The sequence below is a fragment of the Rhinatrema bivittatum genome, chromosome 7 (genome assembly GCF_901001135.1).
Source record: "Rhinatrema bivittatum chromosome 7, aRhiBiv1.1, whole genome shotgun sequence".
Lineage (NCBI taxonomy): Eukaryota > Metazoa > Chordata > Amphibia > Gymnophiona > Rhinatrematidae > Rhinatrema > Rhinatrema bivittatum.
The window spans coordinates 142,712,095-142,727,924 of NC_042621.1; the positions used below are offsets into that span (position 1 = coordinate 142,712,095).

Below are 15,830 nucleotides of genomic sequence, written 5' to 3' on the forward strand. Positions count from 1 at the left end.
TTACAGCCCTCCTGAAGCACTGTAACTCTGCCAGTATGTGCCTCAGGTGTACCCTATGCCTACTTTCGAGCTGGTCCAGCTACTTGTGTATGGAATTGTCTGTGGGTAGTGGGGATGTTGGTCTTGGTGGTGGCCCTGGTGCCAGGCCTGGTGTCGGCGTTGGCATTTGGGCCTCCAAATCTGTCATCACTGGGCTTGTAGGCTGCTCCTGCTGAGAGCGTGGTTCTTCGGGCTGGCGCTGTTGTGTGCTAGCTCACAGTTGTGCAGATTGTAGAGGTTCCCAGTCAAGGCTCTGTTCTTCCATTAAACCAGAGAGGATGAAGGACACATTGAGTGGGCTTGCTGAACCCAGGGGTTGCAGCATCGCCAATGGCTCCTGAGCCAGTAGCTACTGCTGTCCCTCCTCCTCCTCCTCACTCACCTGGGTCTGTGCATTCATGAGGAAGGCCCTATGGAAAGGTGGTGGTGCACTACTGGTCCCTGGATCTTCCTAGTTAGTCATGGGAAAGAGCTGTAGAAACAAATGGTAAGATATATGTACCAATGGCAGCTAGTATCCTTTTTTCATTTGGCATCAGAGGTGCACTTTGCTTCTTTGATTTGTGAGCATCTAATGCCAAATGATGCATGCACCTGTTGCTGCCTTCCCATTTACAGCTGAGGTGAACTTACCAGCTGCAGCTCACGTAGTGTCCAGCCACTCATCCATGCCCTCAAAGACAGTCAGTCCCAACCTTTCCATGAGGTGCTCCTCCATGGTGGTGAGGACAATGGGACAAGGTGATTCTCCTCTGATCTGCCTTGATATTTATTTCTCATGGCCACCTTGGCTTTCAGCTGTGCCATGATGTCCCAGTACCTGTGCACCACCTGCTCCCCGCTTTGTTGGACTCCGCTGTGCATGCTGATACCCTGGGCTATGTTGTGCCATATCTGGCCCTTGACTGCCTTAGATATCTTGGTCGCCTGATTGCCAAAGAGCATGGCATAATGGTGCAGTAGCCCTGCAAAGATCATATCATTCTCCTGCATGCAAAACTTGATAGCTCTGAGATGAGGGTGTCCTGCTACCTGCCTGCCAAAAGGGGGTGCCACTTCCACTTCTGGAGAAGTATCCTCCTTTCCCCTTACTCTCCCTCTCACTCGCCTCTACCCTCCCTTCTTCCTCCCCTCCTGCCCCAGCCCCGCCAATTCCCTTCCCCTCTGCCCTCTCTCGCTATCCCTAGCCTGCTGTCCTCCTCCCTTCGTCCTTGCCTGCTTATCCCCTTCCCCCTTCCCCCTTCCACCTCTTCCTATCCCTTCCCTCCTGCCTCTCTCTGCTCCTGTCAAGTGATGTGGAACACGTGACGCCGACCCAAGACAGCATGCACTGACACAGCACTGCGTGCGGTATTTACCTACTCGATGCAGCAGGCTGCAAATTAACCTAAACCCACCTTTTTTTTTTTATCATGAGCGCTATTTCCACGATTTTTATAGCGGTTTGATGAATCTAGGTCTAAGTTAGCTGGATAAGTTAGACTTGCTATTGAGCAGATCTAAAAGAAGCCAGATAAACCTATCAAGCTAACTCAGATATCTGGGTACCGTATTTTGTGGTCCATAAGACACCCCTGACTATAAGAAGCGCCTAGGATTTAGAGGAAAATATGAAAAAAAAATTCTGTCCCCATGACGGGCTCTGTACGGAGTTCCCCCTGGAGCGAATGTAGCGTCTCTCCCTCTCGCGTGCGGTCCCCCTCCTCCTCCTCCCAACTCAGCCTAATCAGTATGGTGGCGCAGGTCAAATGATTTTCGAATATATCTAAACAAATGAGAAGGAAATGGCCAGTACTAACTTTGATGCCATGCATCGTCTTCTGCTGGCAGAGCTTCAGCTCCCTGCTGGTCTGCTGTTCCTGGGGTGCATCTTACTGCGAAGCTCGGCGTGGTGCAGGTCAAACATCAGCTGTTTGAACCGCGTGCGCTATGGAAGCCCCTCCAGTTCAAACAGCTCCCTGCCGGTCTGCTGTTCTCGTGGTGCATCTTACTGCGAAGGTCGGCGGCACTCTGGGAACAGCAGACCGGCAGGGAGCTGTTTGAACTGGAGGGGCTTCTGTAGCGCACGCGGTTGAAACAGCTGATGTTTGACCTGCACCATACTGATTGGGCTGAGTTGGGAGGAGGAGTAAGGGGACGGCGCGCGAGAGGGAGAGATGCTACATTCGCTACATAAGACGCACAGACATTTTCCCCCCACTTTTGGGGAAAAAAAGTGCGTCTTATGGAGCGAAAAATACGGTATATTCAGTAGTGCAGCTGTACTGCTGATTATTCTGGCTAAGTTAGCCAGATATATTTATCCAGCTAGCTTTCATAGCCAGCTAACTTTTCAATGCCTACTTCTAGATAACTAAAATAATAAAATTGAACTGGAAGCCCACTGCAGCAGGAAGATATTGGCAGATGCAAAAAGAACTCTTCCGGGCAGTGAAGCCCTTGTTTCTATTCACAGCCTGAGATAGTCTGTATTTTTGCTTTTTGTTTCTGTTAAAATGACCGAATTAGCATTTTGCTTCTGTATAAAGGCAGAATTTGAATAACCAGTGACTTTCAATGAAAAGCAAATGATGGGCTTATCATAAACGTGTCGCTGAAGCTCCATCTGGTTTTCTATAATGTTTCATGTCAAGAAATACAAGACTGGAAGTATTGTAGAAATCACTGAAAATTCCATGTTAACGAATTTTGATATTTAATATAAAATCATCTATAAAAAAAAACAACCCCAAAACATTTCACTCTTGTTTTTTGACAGGGCTGAGACAGGACTCACCTGTATTGTTCTGAAGCCCCTGGAAAGTGACAAAAAGAAAACCAAATTCACTTGGCTTTTGAGCACAGACCTCAAGGTAAGTTCTAGTAGCACCACCCTGGAAAAGCTGCTTCTTGTAGCCAGGGGCGCTGCAACGTGAAGGCAGCAGCCAGCTATTATAAATTAGAAATCATGTTTGCTGGGTTTAATGCAATCCACTTCCAGGCAATGCCCAGGGGTAATATTTCTGTGCAAGCCACGTGTGCCCCTCATACTGATGCTGCATGAAAGTCAAACCATCAACATATACCCTACAATCTTATGGTCTTTTGAGGAGGGAGGTTACACGAGAGTACACAGGTCACAGCACACGAAGGGAAAATGATAAGGGCATTTGTAGGGACCTGCATTTTCAGACTTTATTTTATTCTTTCCAGGAATTTATCAACATTTATTATAATGAATAAAAGGCAGGAGAACTTCAGTGGGGAAAAAATGGGTCCTATTTTCCCCCCCACTGCATTTTCTCCCATTTTAGGTTCATTATAATAAAAACTGCTAAATTGCATGGAAGAATGAAATAAAAAACTGAAAGTGAAGGTCCCTGGGCACTTGCTAATCACTTGGGTAATGACTGCAGTGTAAGCTAATGGAGGGAGGGGAATTTTCCAGTTGCCCCCTTTGGGACAAATTCTGCGAGTCTGCTCCCTGTGAAATGCGATGCTTGTCCCTGATTTTTGTGCGGGTACTTTTTTTTTACATGAAAAATAGTACGTCGAAATGTGAAAACTCAATCTACACTTGTTGCTTTCCTCCCCCAACCTAAACCCAGCCCCGGAAACATCTCCTCATAAAGCAGCTAAAATTATACCATCTGTCCACCGGGTGTCCTCTTAGCCATGCTGAGGGAGGACTAGTATATGTGGGTAAAATGCTTTAAAAATTGTCCTGTAAAAGTTGGCCAATTTTCCTGAAAACTAGGTTTTATATACTATCTTTCCAGAATAACATCACAATGATTGACAAAATCAGCGTTCATATTCTTAGTCAACAATTACATTCTGTCACAGCATTCACACTCTAGGTCAACATCACAGCAGATATATGTTTTAGTTCATATTTGTACATATTCTTGGTCAACATGACTGCAGATTTATGGACTACTTCATATTCATACATTTTCAGAGTCGGCATTACAGTAACTGCAGATTCTAGTTCTGTTACCTATACACTTTACTCACTTCATTACTATTATCTCTGGTACTGACATTGAAGTTTTCAGAGTATTGGTATTTTATGTTAAATCGTAAGCCTTTCTAAAGAGCCATGCTTTTAGTTTGAATCTTTCTTTCTGTTATCTGGTGTAATGGCTCTAGAAAGGAGTTCCACAGCTTGGGGCCTGCTGTGGAAAACGTTCAGTTTCTTATTTGCATTAGGTGTGTGTATTCTGAATGGACGGTACTGATAGAAGTCCTTTGTTTTGTGTTATTAGGGTTCTCTGTGGTGAGTAATGTTAAATGTGTAACTCCTATTAGGAGCGGGTCAGAATTGTTGATGATATTGCAAATTAAGGTTAATACTTTATAATGAATTCTGGATTGTACAGGAAGCCATTGAAGTGCCATCAGTGAGGGGCTGATGTGGTCAAAATTTCCTTGTCACTAGAAATAGTTTAGCAGAGGCATTTTGGAGTAACTGTAGGGGTTTCAGTAGGCTCGAAGGTAGGGCTAGTAATAGGGAGTTGCAGTAGTCTAAGTTTGAAATATTAGTGTTTGTAGGACAGTGCGGGTATCCTGGATTGTTAGTAGAGGTTTCAACCGGTGTAATATTCTCAGCTTGGTGAATCCTGTTTTTATTAATTTGCTTAGAAGTTCTCATCTATCTGTATTCCTAGGTCTCATACGATTGGATGGAGTAATATTAATAATTCCTAGGTCTAGTGTTTGTGGTCTGATTATCATTGTATCTCTCCTTAACCACACAATTTCAGGTTTTTTTGGGTTTCGCATTAGTTTCAGTTGAGAAAGTTTTTGTTGTATTTCCTTCATGTATGTTGACAGAGACAACACTATTTTTTCAAATGTTTTGTCAAAAGGGATGTAGAATTGTATGTCATCTGCATATATGAAGAAGAAGATTCCTAGCTTTGCCAGTAATGAGCATATAGGGGTAGATTTTCAAAGGGTTATGCGCGTAATATACACGCGTAACCCTTTAAAAACCCTCCTGCGCGCGCCGAGCCTATTTTGCATAGGCTCGGATGCGCGCGCAAGCCCCGGGACGCGCGTATGTCCAGGGGCTTTGAAAAAGGGAGCGGGAAGGGGGCAGGGTCGTGGGCATGGGGCAGGTCTGGGGGCAGGACCAAGGCCTCCGGCACAGCGGCTGTGCCGGAGGATGGTGCGCCGGCAGCTGGCCGGTGCGCGCAAGTTACGCCTGCCAGAGGTAGGCGTAACTATTGACAACAAGGTTGGGGGGGGGGGATTTAGATAGGGCTGGGGGTGGGTTAATTAGGGGAAGGGAGGGGAAGGTGGAGAGGAGCGGAAGAAAAGGTCCCTCCGAGGCCGCTCCGATTTTATGAGTAGGTTCAGTTATAAATTGAGACCAGCCCATGGCTTCAAAGTATCTAGAAAGATTTCACAAGCTGTAGATATAGGTGTGCTGTCTACATGTAAGTTAAAGTCCCCTACAATTAGAGTTGATTCAAGAGCTGGAAACGCTTTAGTGAAGATTTCGATTAGAGGTGATTTGGAGTGATAAAGCCAATGTTTAGAAGTGGTGATTTTAGTATTGCAACCTCATAGGGAGGGTTCATCTCAATTTTGTAGGGTTTAAGTTTGAGGGGTTTTTTTTTGGGACTATTAATGAACCCCCACCTTTTTGTTTTTTTCTGGGGAAGTGAAAGATATCATAGTTGGGGTGATCAATTTGGTTTAGAAGGACATTATCACTATTTTTCAGCTATGTTTCAGTAAAAAAAGAGGATTGAGGGATTTAGTTCCACTAGTAGATCATTTATTAGTGGGGTTTTTTTTTAATAACAATTATGCAGTTAGTAATAGGAGTGTAAACATTAGGCAGGGAGAAATTACAGAGGAGTTGTTACTTAACTTTGGATAGATAAGGGTTTCATTTTCTCTTTGCAAGTGTTTTGAGGTTCTCTGGCACTTTCCATGGTTTCCACGTCCTGTGATGATTTCAATAAAGTGGGCTGGCTCCATTTTCTTATACGTATGGTTAGGGCTGGGATTAAAATGTATTTATTTCAGGTGCAAGCCAGCAGTTGGTAAAGCCAGCAAGGTAGGAAGGTTGGCTAGATGGTGAAGCCAGCCAGGTAGAGAAAGCAGCTAGTTGGTGTAGTTAGCTATATAGTAAGGGGGAGCTCTGTAGTAAAGCCAGGTAGGAGGTAATAAAATAATTACTTTGGGCTTGCACTTCAGGCATGCAAGAAGGGGCGCACAAAGCAGCAAGCTCCTTTGTTGTGTTCTTTCATGCACACGCCAAGAATGCGCCTCCCAGCGCAAGCGCCTTTGGCGCTGCTGCCTGGAGCACCTCGTAGGGATGGAGGGCAGGTGGATGGCGGTAGGGAGGAGGAAGGCGCCGTGACCTCTCCTCCTCTTTCTTGCTGGATGGGTGTATACGTGTGCTGCCTCCAGTGTCGGCTCTCAAACCAGCTGCCACTGTTGAGGCCGGCTGGTCTGCTCTCCGCCTTTGGCATCGCTGCCTGGCGCATCTCGTCAGGATGGTGGTTGGGTGGAAAGCAGGCTCACCTACCTGGCGCCGCAACCTCTCCTCCTTTTTCTTACTGGACAGGGGTATAGTGCGTGCAGCTCGACTTCCTGCTGCCCCTGATGTCGGCGCCCGAGCTGGCTGCCACTGTTGAGGCTGACTGGTCTTCTCCCTGCCTTCGGCGTCGCTGCCTGGAGCATCTCATTGGGATGGTGGGTGGATGGCAGTGGGCAGGCAGAAGGCGGGCTCACCTACCTAGCACTGTGACCTCTCCTTCTCTTTCTCGCTGCATGGGGGTATAGTGCGTGCAGCCCGACTTCCTGCTGCCCCTGGTGTCGGCGCTCGAGATGGCTGCCGCTGTTGAGGCCGGCTGGTCTGCTCCCCGCTATGATAAAGTTTATTGGAATTTTGCAGAATATAAGACTCTATAAATAGTTTCTGTACATTTCTATAGTGCTCATCAAGCAAACAAGATTGCAGTAAGATTTTCAGATCTACATGGCGATTTTCAAAGCCATTTGTGCAGGCAAATAGGGATGCACACATGGAAATTGCCCTATCTCATAACTGCTGAAGAAGCATGAACTTATCCAGAATCTACCTACACAAAAAGCAGATGCGAAATTCCACTGCAGCATATTACAGGCACACAAGTCCTATAGCACTTTGGAAGCATGCATGCTTAGCTGGATGATCATATTTGTTTTTTAAATGGAATAACAGAGAGGGTAAACTAAATTTTCTGAACTGTAGCTCATGACCTACAATCTGCTTGATTGGTTTGTCACATTTCATTTGGGTAGTTGCAGTCATTCCCAAAACATCTTGATCAGGAGTTATGAATTGCAGATTACAAATTATGGACCTGGGTGATTGGCCTAGCACTTTACACAGTTGTATTCTTTCAGTGGAAAGAGAGAGAGAGGCATGTGTCTAGGATCAGGGGCATCCTTCCCCGCCAACAAACAGAAATGCCCATAGAAGGCTTCCTCGTGAAACTGTTCAAATAGTGGATTCCTTAAACAGAGGCTTGGTACCTGATTTTTATAACAGAGAGAGGGGGAATATCAGTATATATTTGCAGCAAGACATAGGTGAAGCATAAAGGGGTAAAGTGTCTAGAACAACACTACACTCATAAATTCTTCCCTCAACGAATACTCTTAGAAATGACATCAATGTATTCAATAGTGAAGTCCATATTCAGCCACTGGCCAGATTGCAAATTTAGCTGGATAAACATATCCAGCTAACTTTGCTCAGATATTCGGCAGTGCAGCTGCAGCATTGAGTATCCACAGCTATTTCATAGTTAGCTGGATAAGTTAGTTCATTTAACTTTAGGACAAACATTATGGGGGCTAGCATCATCCAGCTAACTTAACTGGAGAATGCTGGATATTAGCATTTATCTGGCTAAGGGCCTTATTTTCTAAGGCTATCGCACGCAGTAAGGGACGTTTCACACGCAAAATGTCCCTTTTCGCGTGCGATACCAAAATGGGGGCGGAGTCGGCCCTGGAAGAGGAGGAGTCGGGGCGTCACCGGGGCCGACTCCGCGAAGCTGCTGCGGACGACGAAAAGGTAAAGCCCTTTTCGCGTCCACTTTCGCTCCCAATAGCTGCACCTCCTATGGTGGTGCTATTGGGTGCGAAACCGGCAGCGATCGCACCGCGACGGTGCGATCGCTGCCGGCTAGCACAGGCCTGCCCCCCGATTCGGCCCCCCACCCCTCATCTTCTAAAGTATCGCAGGCCTGTGATACTTTAGAAAATGAGGCCCTAAGTTAGAGGAAGAGCTGACTCTGCTCTGGAATTCACCCACCCCATCCCCGACTTATCCAGCTAAGCTTTTAGCTTGCTGAATAGATAGCTGGATAAGTGCCAGTCACTGAGTGTACCTGGATATTCAAAAGGCACCATCTGTCCAGCTAAGTCTGAATTTAGCCAGACAAATGGCACTGAATATTGTCCTTAGTGTTCAAAGGCTGAAAGTTATTAAGTGTCCACATCTGACGTCTTTATACAGTTTTTCCCAGAAGAGTTTGGGAAATGGTGACGGCTCCCTTTAGACTGCATTAACTGTAAGTGGGTAAAATCTTTGGTGGCACCCTCTCAGACACTTTCCTCACGTCTTCTTCCCAAAAGTCAAACAAACCTGTTCTTGTGATTTTCTCCATCTCATTTACTATATTTTTAAATGCACATTTTTCTCTCTTACACTTAAAGGGCTGGATTCCCAAATCTGTTGTCAGCTATGCCACGTCCCAGAGTCAAGTAGACTTTATCAACCACCTTCAACAGCACCTCGCCATCTCAGCAGCACAGGCCTGAGCTTCCACAGGAAGGAAGTCTTCTGTGTCACCAGTGCATGAAAAGATTAAACAAAATTACAAACAAATAAAGCAGCAGGCAATAGCGTTTCCATAGAGTGTCCTTTGATTAGCGATGCAGTGGGATACGATGTTAAATTACCTCCTCCGTCATACCAACAGATGATGCACAATCCAACAGATGATGCACAATCCTTACAGAATAAAAGATATTGTAGAACATGGCTGTTTTGAAAAAAATATTCTGAGCTATGGTATAATATTTGGTCACTCTGTTGCACCTTGTATGGAACTGTGGATAGAATATGAAGAATCTGTTCTTGGAGCATCAGATGATGGAACTGCTTGCTCAGAATCAGATTACAACAGAGATAGGCAGCTCTGGTCCTGCAGTGCTACAAACAGGTCTAGTTTTCAGGACATCCAGAATGAATATGTATGATATATGTTTGCACACAAAGGAAGCAGTGCATACATAAATACCTCATGAATATGCATTGTGGATATCTTGGAAACCAGACCAGGACCGACATTGCCTACCCCAGGATTACAGTTTTGGTTCCCAACGTTAGGCCAAGTCTGTGTCAATGCCATGGTTGGAATTAAAGAAAGGTAAAGTATTTCAGCAGATTCTGCTTTGCCTTGTCTTCCTTATTGGTGGTATTGCTCTATGATACATTACTGCCAAAATCACCATATTTGTTTTCCTCCGACTATAAATGGGAAATGGGAGCAAATCAGTGATTTTTCAGGCCTCAATATGGCAAAAACATGGTTGCATTCCAAAAAATGTCTAATTCTATATTCAAATAGCTGAGTTAGGTTTGCAGTGTACAATTTGCACACAACACAATGGGAGGAATGTTTGGGTCAGGAGGGGCAATGCTAGAACAGTTAACTTCCATCTCTTTTACTTAACCAAAGCCACCTCTGTTAAATTTCCAAACTACATGGCATCTTGAAAGCAGGAGTAAAGCATTTAGTTTAAAGGGAAGAAGTTCCCTTAAAATTACAAACCCAGCTCATAAGACTTCTGCATACAGTACAGCACTTACACCCATACTGTTGCCAAGTTACACAGTTCCAGGAGGGAGATTTTAGTCCAGTCCTGGATTTCTGACAACCCCATTCTGATACATTTTGGGACCTGCAGCACTGATTTTGAAGGATAAAAAAACAGGAACCACAAATACTACAATGCTGTGGGATAGAAGTTCAAAACCAGGCCTAGCGAAAAAAAGTCTACCTCCTGGAACAGGATAACTTGACAGCTCTGCACCCATCCAACCTAATACCTGCATTTGAAATTAATGAAAGAAGCTTCACATAAATACAATGTACTGTACCATGTATAAATCAGAAAACTGATGTGACGAGGCCTGGCGGTTTCCTATTAGATTGAACTCTGCCATCTCCCTCTTAGGAAGAGCTTTCAAAGCTTGGTGTGCCTGCTAACGTGAGTAATCTTGTGATGGTTGGTGGCAATAATAGAAAAATTCTGATAGTGGAGAAAGTGCTGCCATGGGTGTGTGTGTGGAGGAGCACCGTGCTGCAGGAGGAAGAACGCTTGTGTTCTGTTGAGTCGCTGAGGACTTACCTGACCTGGCCATTAAGCAGGTTCTGGACCTTCACAGCACGCTCTGCTACGGCAGGAAATTACGTTAATTACAACACAATTCCTTGAAGGCTTCATTATCCTTTTCCTCTTGGAAAACATAGATTTTCAAAGCTCCTTGGAAATATTGCCTGTCACTAAATTAAATGTTCGGTATTTATATTTTAATACTGTATTTATTGCTTCATATGTCTAAGTCTTACAATTAGTACATTTGAAATCTCTTTGTATTGAATTTTGGACTCGCATATGGCCTGCCTAAAGAAATAATAAATAAATTATTCAATGATTCCAGTCTGATTCATTGAAGGACCAACGAAGCAGCAAGGAAGGCTGTCTAACAAAGCCATGGGGGCAACAAAGTGGATTAGAAGCCAGAAATGTCCGATCAGGAATTTTTATTATATGGAGTCATGTATCTTAAACATATACCGTAATAAAGATTCCTGATCGGACATTTCTGGCTTCTGATTCATTGAAGGGTAAGGAGACCCGAGTGCCCATGGGAGCAAACATGTAAAACAAGTGATTGCTTAAGAGAATCCCCAGAGCCTGGGTCTACATGTTGAACCTTTGCGGTCCTAAACCGACCTAACAAGTCTGTAGGCTTCTTCAGCCATTTCTGCACTTCCTGTGGCTTTTTGAATCTTTTCTCTTCCATCCGGCTTTCTGCAAGGACTCATCAGGTCTATGGTACTCTAGGGAGCTAACTCCTGCTCTGTTTTTTGGGGTTGCCAGCTCATGGTATTTCAGTGACAATGGAACTTGCCTGTCCCTTCTTCAGGAGCTAGGAATGCTGGTTTAGCAGCTACCTTACCATTAGTCGGTCTAAAGAGACAGAGATGGCATCATGGACTCTGCATTTCTAACTTGGCAGTACAGAGAACAGACTACTATGTAGTGAGACTGACCAGATCTATTTGTAGTACAGAAATGGGTATTATAGTTTCCAATAGTTTTAGCATCTTCACCAATTGAGAGTTGATATCGTGTGCTTTTTATCTTTTAGAAATATGCTGAAAACCTTCAGCATTAGTCTGAAAGTCTTTGGAAGTCCTGTCTGGTGCAGGCTAGTGAGATCAATTGCCAAGTTGCTAAGAATCCTGTACAGATATGAGTGGAGCAGTGGAGACCTCCTGTGGCCACTTCAATAAAACAATGTTCTACTTATCCATTTCTGATGGATTAGCTAAATCTGTAAACTGTATACGTTTCCACTTACCTCAAAGGTCACAGCTGTAGCCAACTGTGTAATGTTTACACTAATCAACTGGCAAAAATTACTGCAATTGACTTGATAAAGATACATAGAACAACAAAAGACAGACAGACTGTTGCCAGAGGAGACAAGGAGAATGTGTTGGATCCTGCCTAAGCAAGCGGCCTGTTTCCATTCTAGGATAACAGGTAATTCCCCAATCCACCAGCCTTTTCAGTCCTGGCATGCTGCTTTTTTGCTTATGTGTTCAACATGTTATTTTTTTTTTTTTTTAGCATGAATTTAGTACTCATGACAGATACTAGATTGACAGCACTAGATACAAAACACCTCCATTTATCTACAGCAGTGATCCCCAACCCTGTCCTGGGGGCCAACCAGCCAGTTGGGTTTTCAGGACATCCGCAATGAATATGCATGAGAGAAAATTTGCATGCACTGCCTCCATAACATGCAAATTTTCTCTCATGCATATTCATTGCGGATGTCCTGAAAACCCGACTGGCTGGTGGGCCCCCAGGACAGGGTTGGGGACCACTGATCTACAGCACCGGCAACTGAAGTGCAATCTTCCCTACATTGCCCCACCAATGTATATTTACCTTGTTCTAGGCTGAAAGGGTAATTCTGTCTCTATGCATGTGCCAACCAAAGTGCCAAGTTGTGCCAAACTATGCTGATATCCTTTTAGCTGTTCTTTACCAAGAAGTAAATGTCTTATGCACCTGCTGCTGATCATCTCTCTTTTTTCATAAGCTCATGTGTGGTCAGTGTACATGCATAAAATTCCTGGCTGTGGGGAATTATGTGCATAGAATTCCAGAGGCAGGAAACTAAGCTTGTGAAACACTACAGCTAGGAAATATATGTACTTAAATTCCTACAGCCAGGAATTTTATGTGCATCAGTGGTCCACACATGACAAAGGACACAGAAAGAACAGCAGGAGGCGCTGATAACAGGAGAATATGTGCACACAACCAACAGGGCTAGAGTACCCACACATCCTCAATAGCATCTGCAGTGCACACACACATATGTATCTCCCACAGCTTACCCCCCCTAGGAACATACACATTCTTCTAGTTGCTGGAGCATACAAAGACACATACACAGACCACCCAACACCCATTCACACATACACCCCTCACTCCTCTAACATACACGCATTAACATCCTCCCAACAAACACACGGTTCAAAACACAGAGCTGAGCTACAGAGAAGGAAGAGATGGCCCAATGTACTGCTGCTTTGCTCTTCCTGCCGGTTCACTCGAACCGGCAGGAAGAGCAAAGCACTAGAATCGGAAGAGCAAAGCACTAGAATCGGAACGAGAGGACTAGGGGGCATTCCATGAAGTTAGTAAGTAGCACATTTAAGACTAATCAGAGAAAATTCTTTTTCACTCAACGCACAATAAATCTCTGGAATTTGTTGCCAGAGGATGTGGTTAGTGCAGTTAGTGTAGCTGGGTTCAAAAAAGGTTTGGATAAGTTCTTGGAGGAGAAGTCCATTAACGGCTATTAATCAAGTTTACTTAGGGAATAGCCACTGCTATTAATTGCGTCAGTAGCATGGGATCTTCTTAGTATTTGGGTAATTACCAGGTTCTTGTGGCCTGGTTTTGGCCTCTGTTGGAAACAGGATGCTGGGCTTGATGGACCCTTGGTCTGACCCAGCGTGGCAATTTCTTATGTTCTTATGTTCTTAGGATGAAGAGAGGCTGTGAAGGGGCAGGGGGATCAACTATGGGATAGAGGGAAAGTTGGAGGGATGAGAGATAGATGATAATTGGTGGGGGGGTAAAGGGGGCTGAAGGGATGAGAGTCTCTTATAATTAACTGCTGGAGGTAAAGAACACCTTTGGAAATTTTGTGTAATCCATGCAGTGTATCTTTCCAATCTAACAGGGTTATTTTCTAAAGGCTTATCGCACGAGATACGGCCGTATCGCATGGGATAGCATGCAAATTAGAGTCAGGGTGGGGATGGGGCGGATTCGGCAGTTAGTAACGTTATTGTTGGCAGTAGCGCGCCGAATAGCACCGCCTTTCATGGTGGTGCTATTCGATACGAAAACCGGTAGCCGTCACACCGCCGTGGTGCGAAGGCTGCGGGCTTTCGCAGGCCCGCCCCCTCTTCGCCCCCCGATTTCGCAGGATTCATCATTCTGCGAAAGAATGATCAATCCAGGCCTCACTTATGGCAGCATGTTGCCTTTAGCTGCCCCTGAGAAGCAAATATATTTCCTCAACATATAGAATTGTACAGTTCATTCTCAACGCAGATGATCCACTTACTAAATTCTGAAGCTGAGATTTCCAGAAAGCAATTGAGACTTCCAACAATAGCATTTCCTTTTGTCTGTTTCCCCCATGATCCTCTCACAGGCTCTTCAGGATAGAGGCCTTTGGCCTAGGACTAGAGTATAGAATGTACTGCCTCCACGGCAATTCTTTAGTCTGCTTCTACTCCTTTAATTACTGCAAACTGATCTCTATACCAAAAAGAACAAGAATCCCACAACACTCCATATGTATCACTGTTGACATCATCGTGACTTAAAAGCACAAACCTTTATACCACCTCTACTGCTAAAGCAAATAGATATTATTTTTCACTAACAGGTGAATTTTCAAATGTTGCGCATGTAAAAATTAGCACTTGCACGCATAAAATAGCACATGAAATACATGCTGTTTACAAAACTGCAACTTACAACTTACAAATCGGGGTCCACAAGTAAGTTTGCGCATGTAAGAAAGCCGCGCGCCAGGGGCATTCCAGGGCAGAACCAACATTTACCTGCATAAGTTGCTATTTTAAAACCTGCCAAAGTGAGGTATGTATGTCTTTTACTTGCGCATATTTAATTCTGCTCAGTATCTGGGGTAAGTGATTATAAACATTGCTAAGTGAAAAAATGACTAGCTGGAGAGGCTGGAAATGTCTCACACACAGAAAAGCTTATTATGGTTTACAAGTGTGACCCTTGGGTCTGTATGGGTGTGATTCTTAACCTCTACCCATACTGGTCGATTTTAAAAGCCTTGAGCGCGGCAAAACTGGGAGGTACGCTCACAACTCAGACCTGCACGGATTTTAAAAGGCCCGCAGCCAATCGCATATCTCCCGTTATGCGCACAAACATCTTTTTGACAAAAAAAAGGGTGTGGACACGGGTAGGCCGGGTGTGTAAGCAAGAACCCAGCGCGTAAGTAGTTACGCACACAAGGGCACACTGGGGGTCCCCTACCGCGTAACTTTCCTTCTGCTATGGATGGTGTGCAAGTCATGTAACAAAAAAATATAGCACAGAGGGAAGGAGGAGTAAACAGCACACACATATAGAGAAATAGCAGCAAAATTAATGTGTGACAAATAATCTACTGGTCAATAACAGTTAACAACAAAGACTTTTAATTTTGCATACACACACATCAATTGTGCATATTAATACTTAACTACAAATTGTAAAATGTAAACAGAAGACCCCAACACGGCCGTGTTTCGCATCAGGGCTGCGGCAGGGGGACCAAAGTATCCGCAAGTTTAGTGTTTGTTGAAAGTCATGATGCAAAATAAAATCTGAAGGCTGATAAGCACAAAGCTTAGTTCAACAACTGTGGAACTTTTGTGCACGAAGCCACGGAGGAAACTTAACCCTGGCACAGAAGAAATAGTAAACCTTAATCAAATTTATTGTTGATGATCGGGATCCTGGCACGGACCCTCACACCTTAATATTGTCTACTGTGTTAAACAATGCTGGAAACATTACTCCTACAAGATTTTCAGGAAAGACCTTATGGATCCTGACACTGTTCTGAAGATAAGCTGGACCGGGTAGGTCTCCTATTGATGATTCTACCTACCTGGTCTCTATTTCTCCTCAGTTGAACCATCAATAGGAGACCTACCCGGTCTACAAATGGCACAGGCAAATCAAAAGTTGACTCTAGGTTGTTGGAATGCACATTTCCAGGTGCAGAGTGTTGTATTATAGAGTAAAAGTCCCGCAAAAGGTAAAAATATACTTTGCTTGAGAAGTTCTTTCTCACTCTCCATGATAGAGGGAGACCTCTATCACTGGCCTCGTTGTTGATTGCCTTTCGGCTCTCCTCAGGGCCTTATCAATTGTGC

The 15,830-nt window shown here is 44.4% G+C and overlaps 1 protein-coding gene across 2 annotated transcripts in view; it reads left to right on the top strand.

Annotated features, from left to right (window-relative positions):
- Window positions 1-10,720, top strand: part of LOC115096127 (steroidogenic acute regulatory protein, mitochondrial-like) — a 45,126-nt gene extending 34,406 nt beyond the window's left edge. For both annotated transcript variants that reach the window (XM_029610645.1, XM_029610646.1), the window contains 2 exons: window positions 2,798-2,891; window positions 8,749-10,720. In XM_029610645.1, the coding sequence (XP_029466505.1) occupies window positions 2,798-2,891; window positions 8,749-8,853 (199 nt within the window). In that variant the 3' untranslated portion in view covers window positions 8,854-10,720. The remainder of the gene's footprint in view (window positions 1-2,797; window positions 2,892-8,748) is intronic.
- Window positions 10,721-15,830: the final 5,110 nt, after the last annotated feature.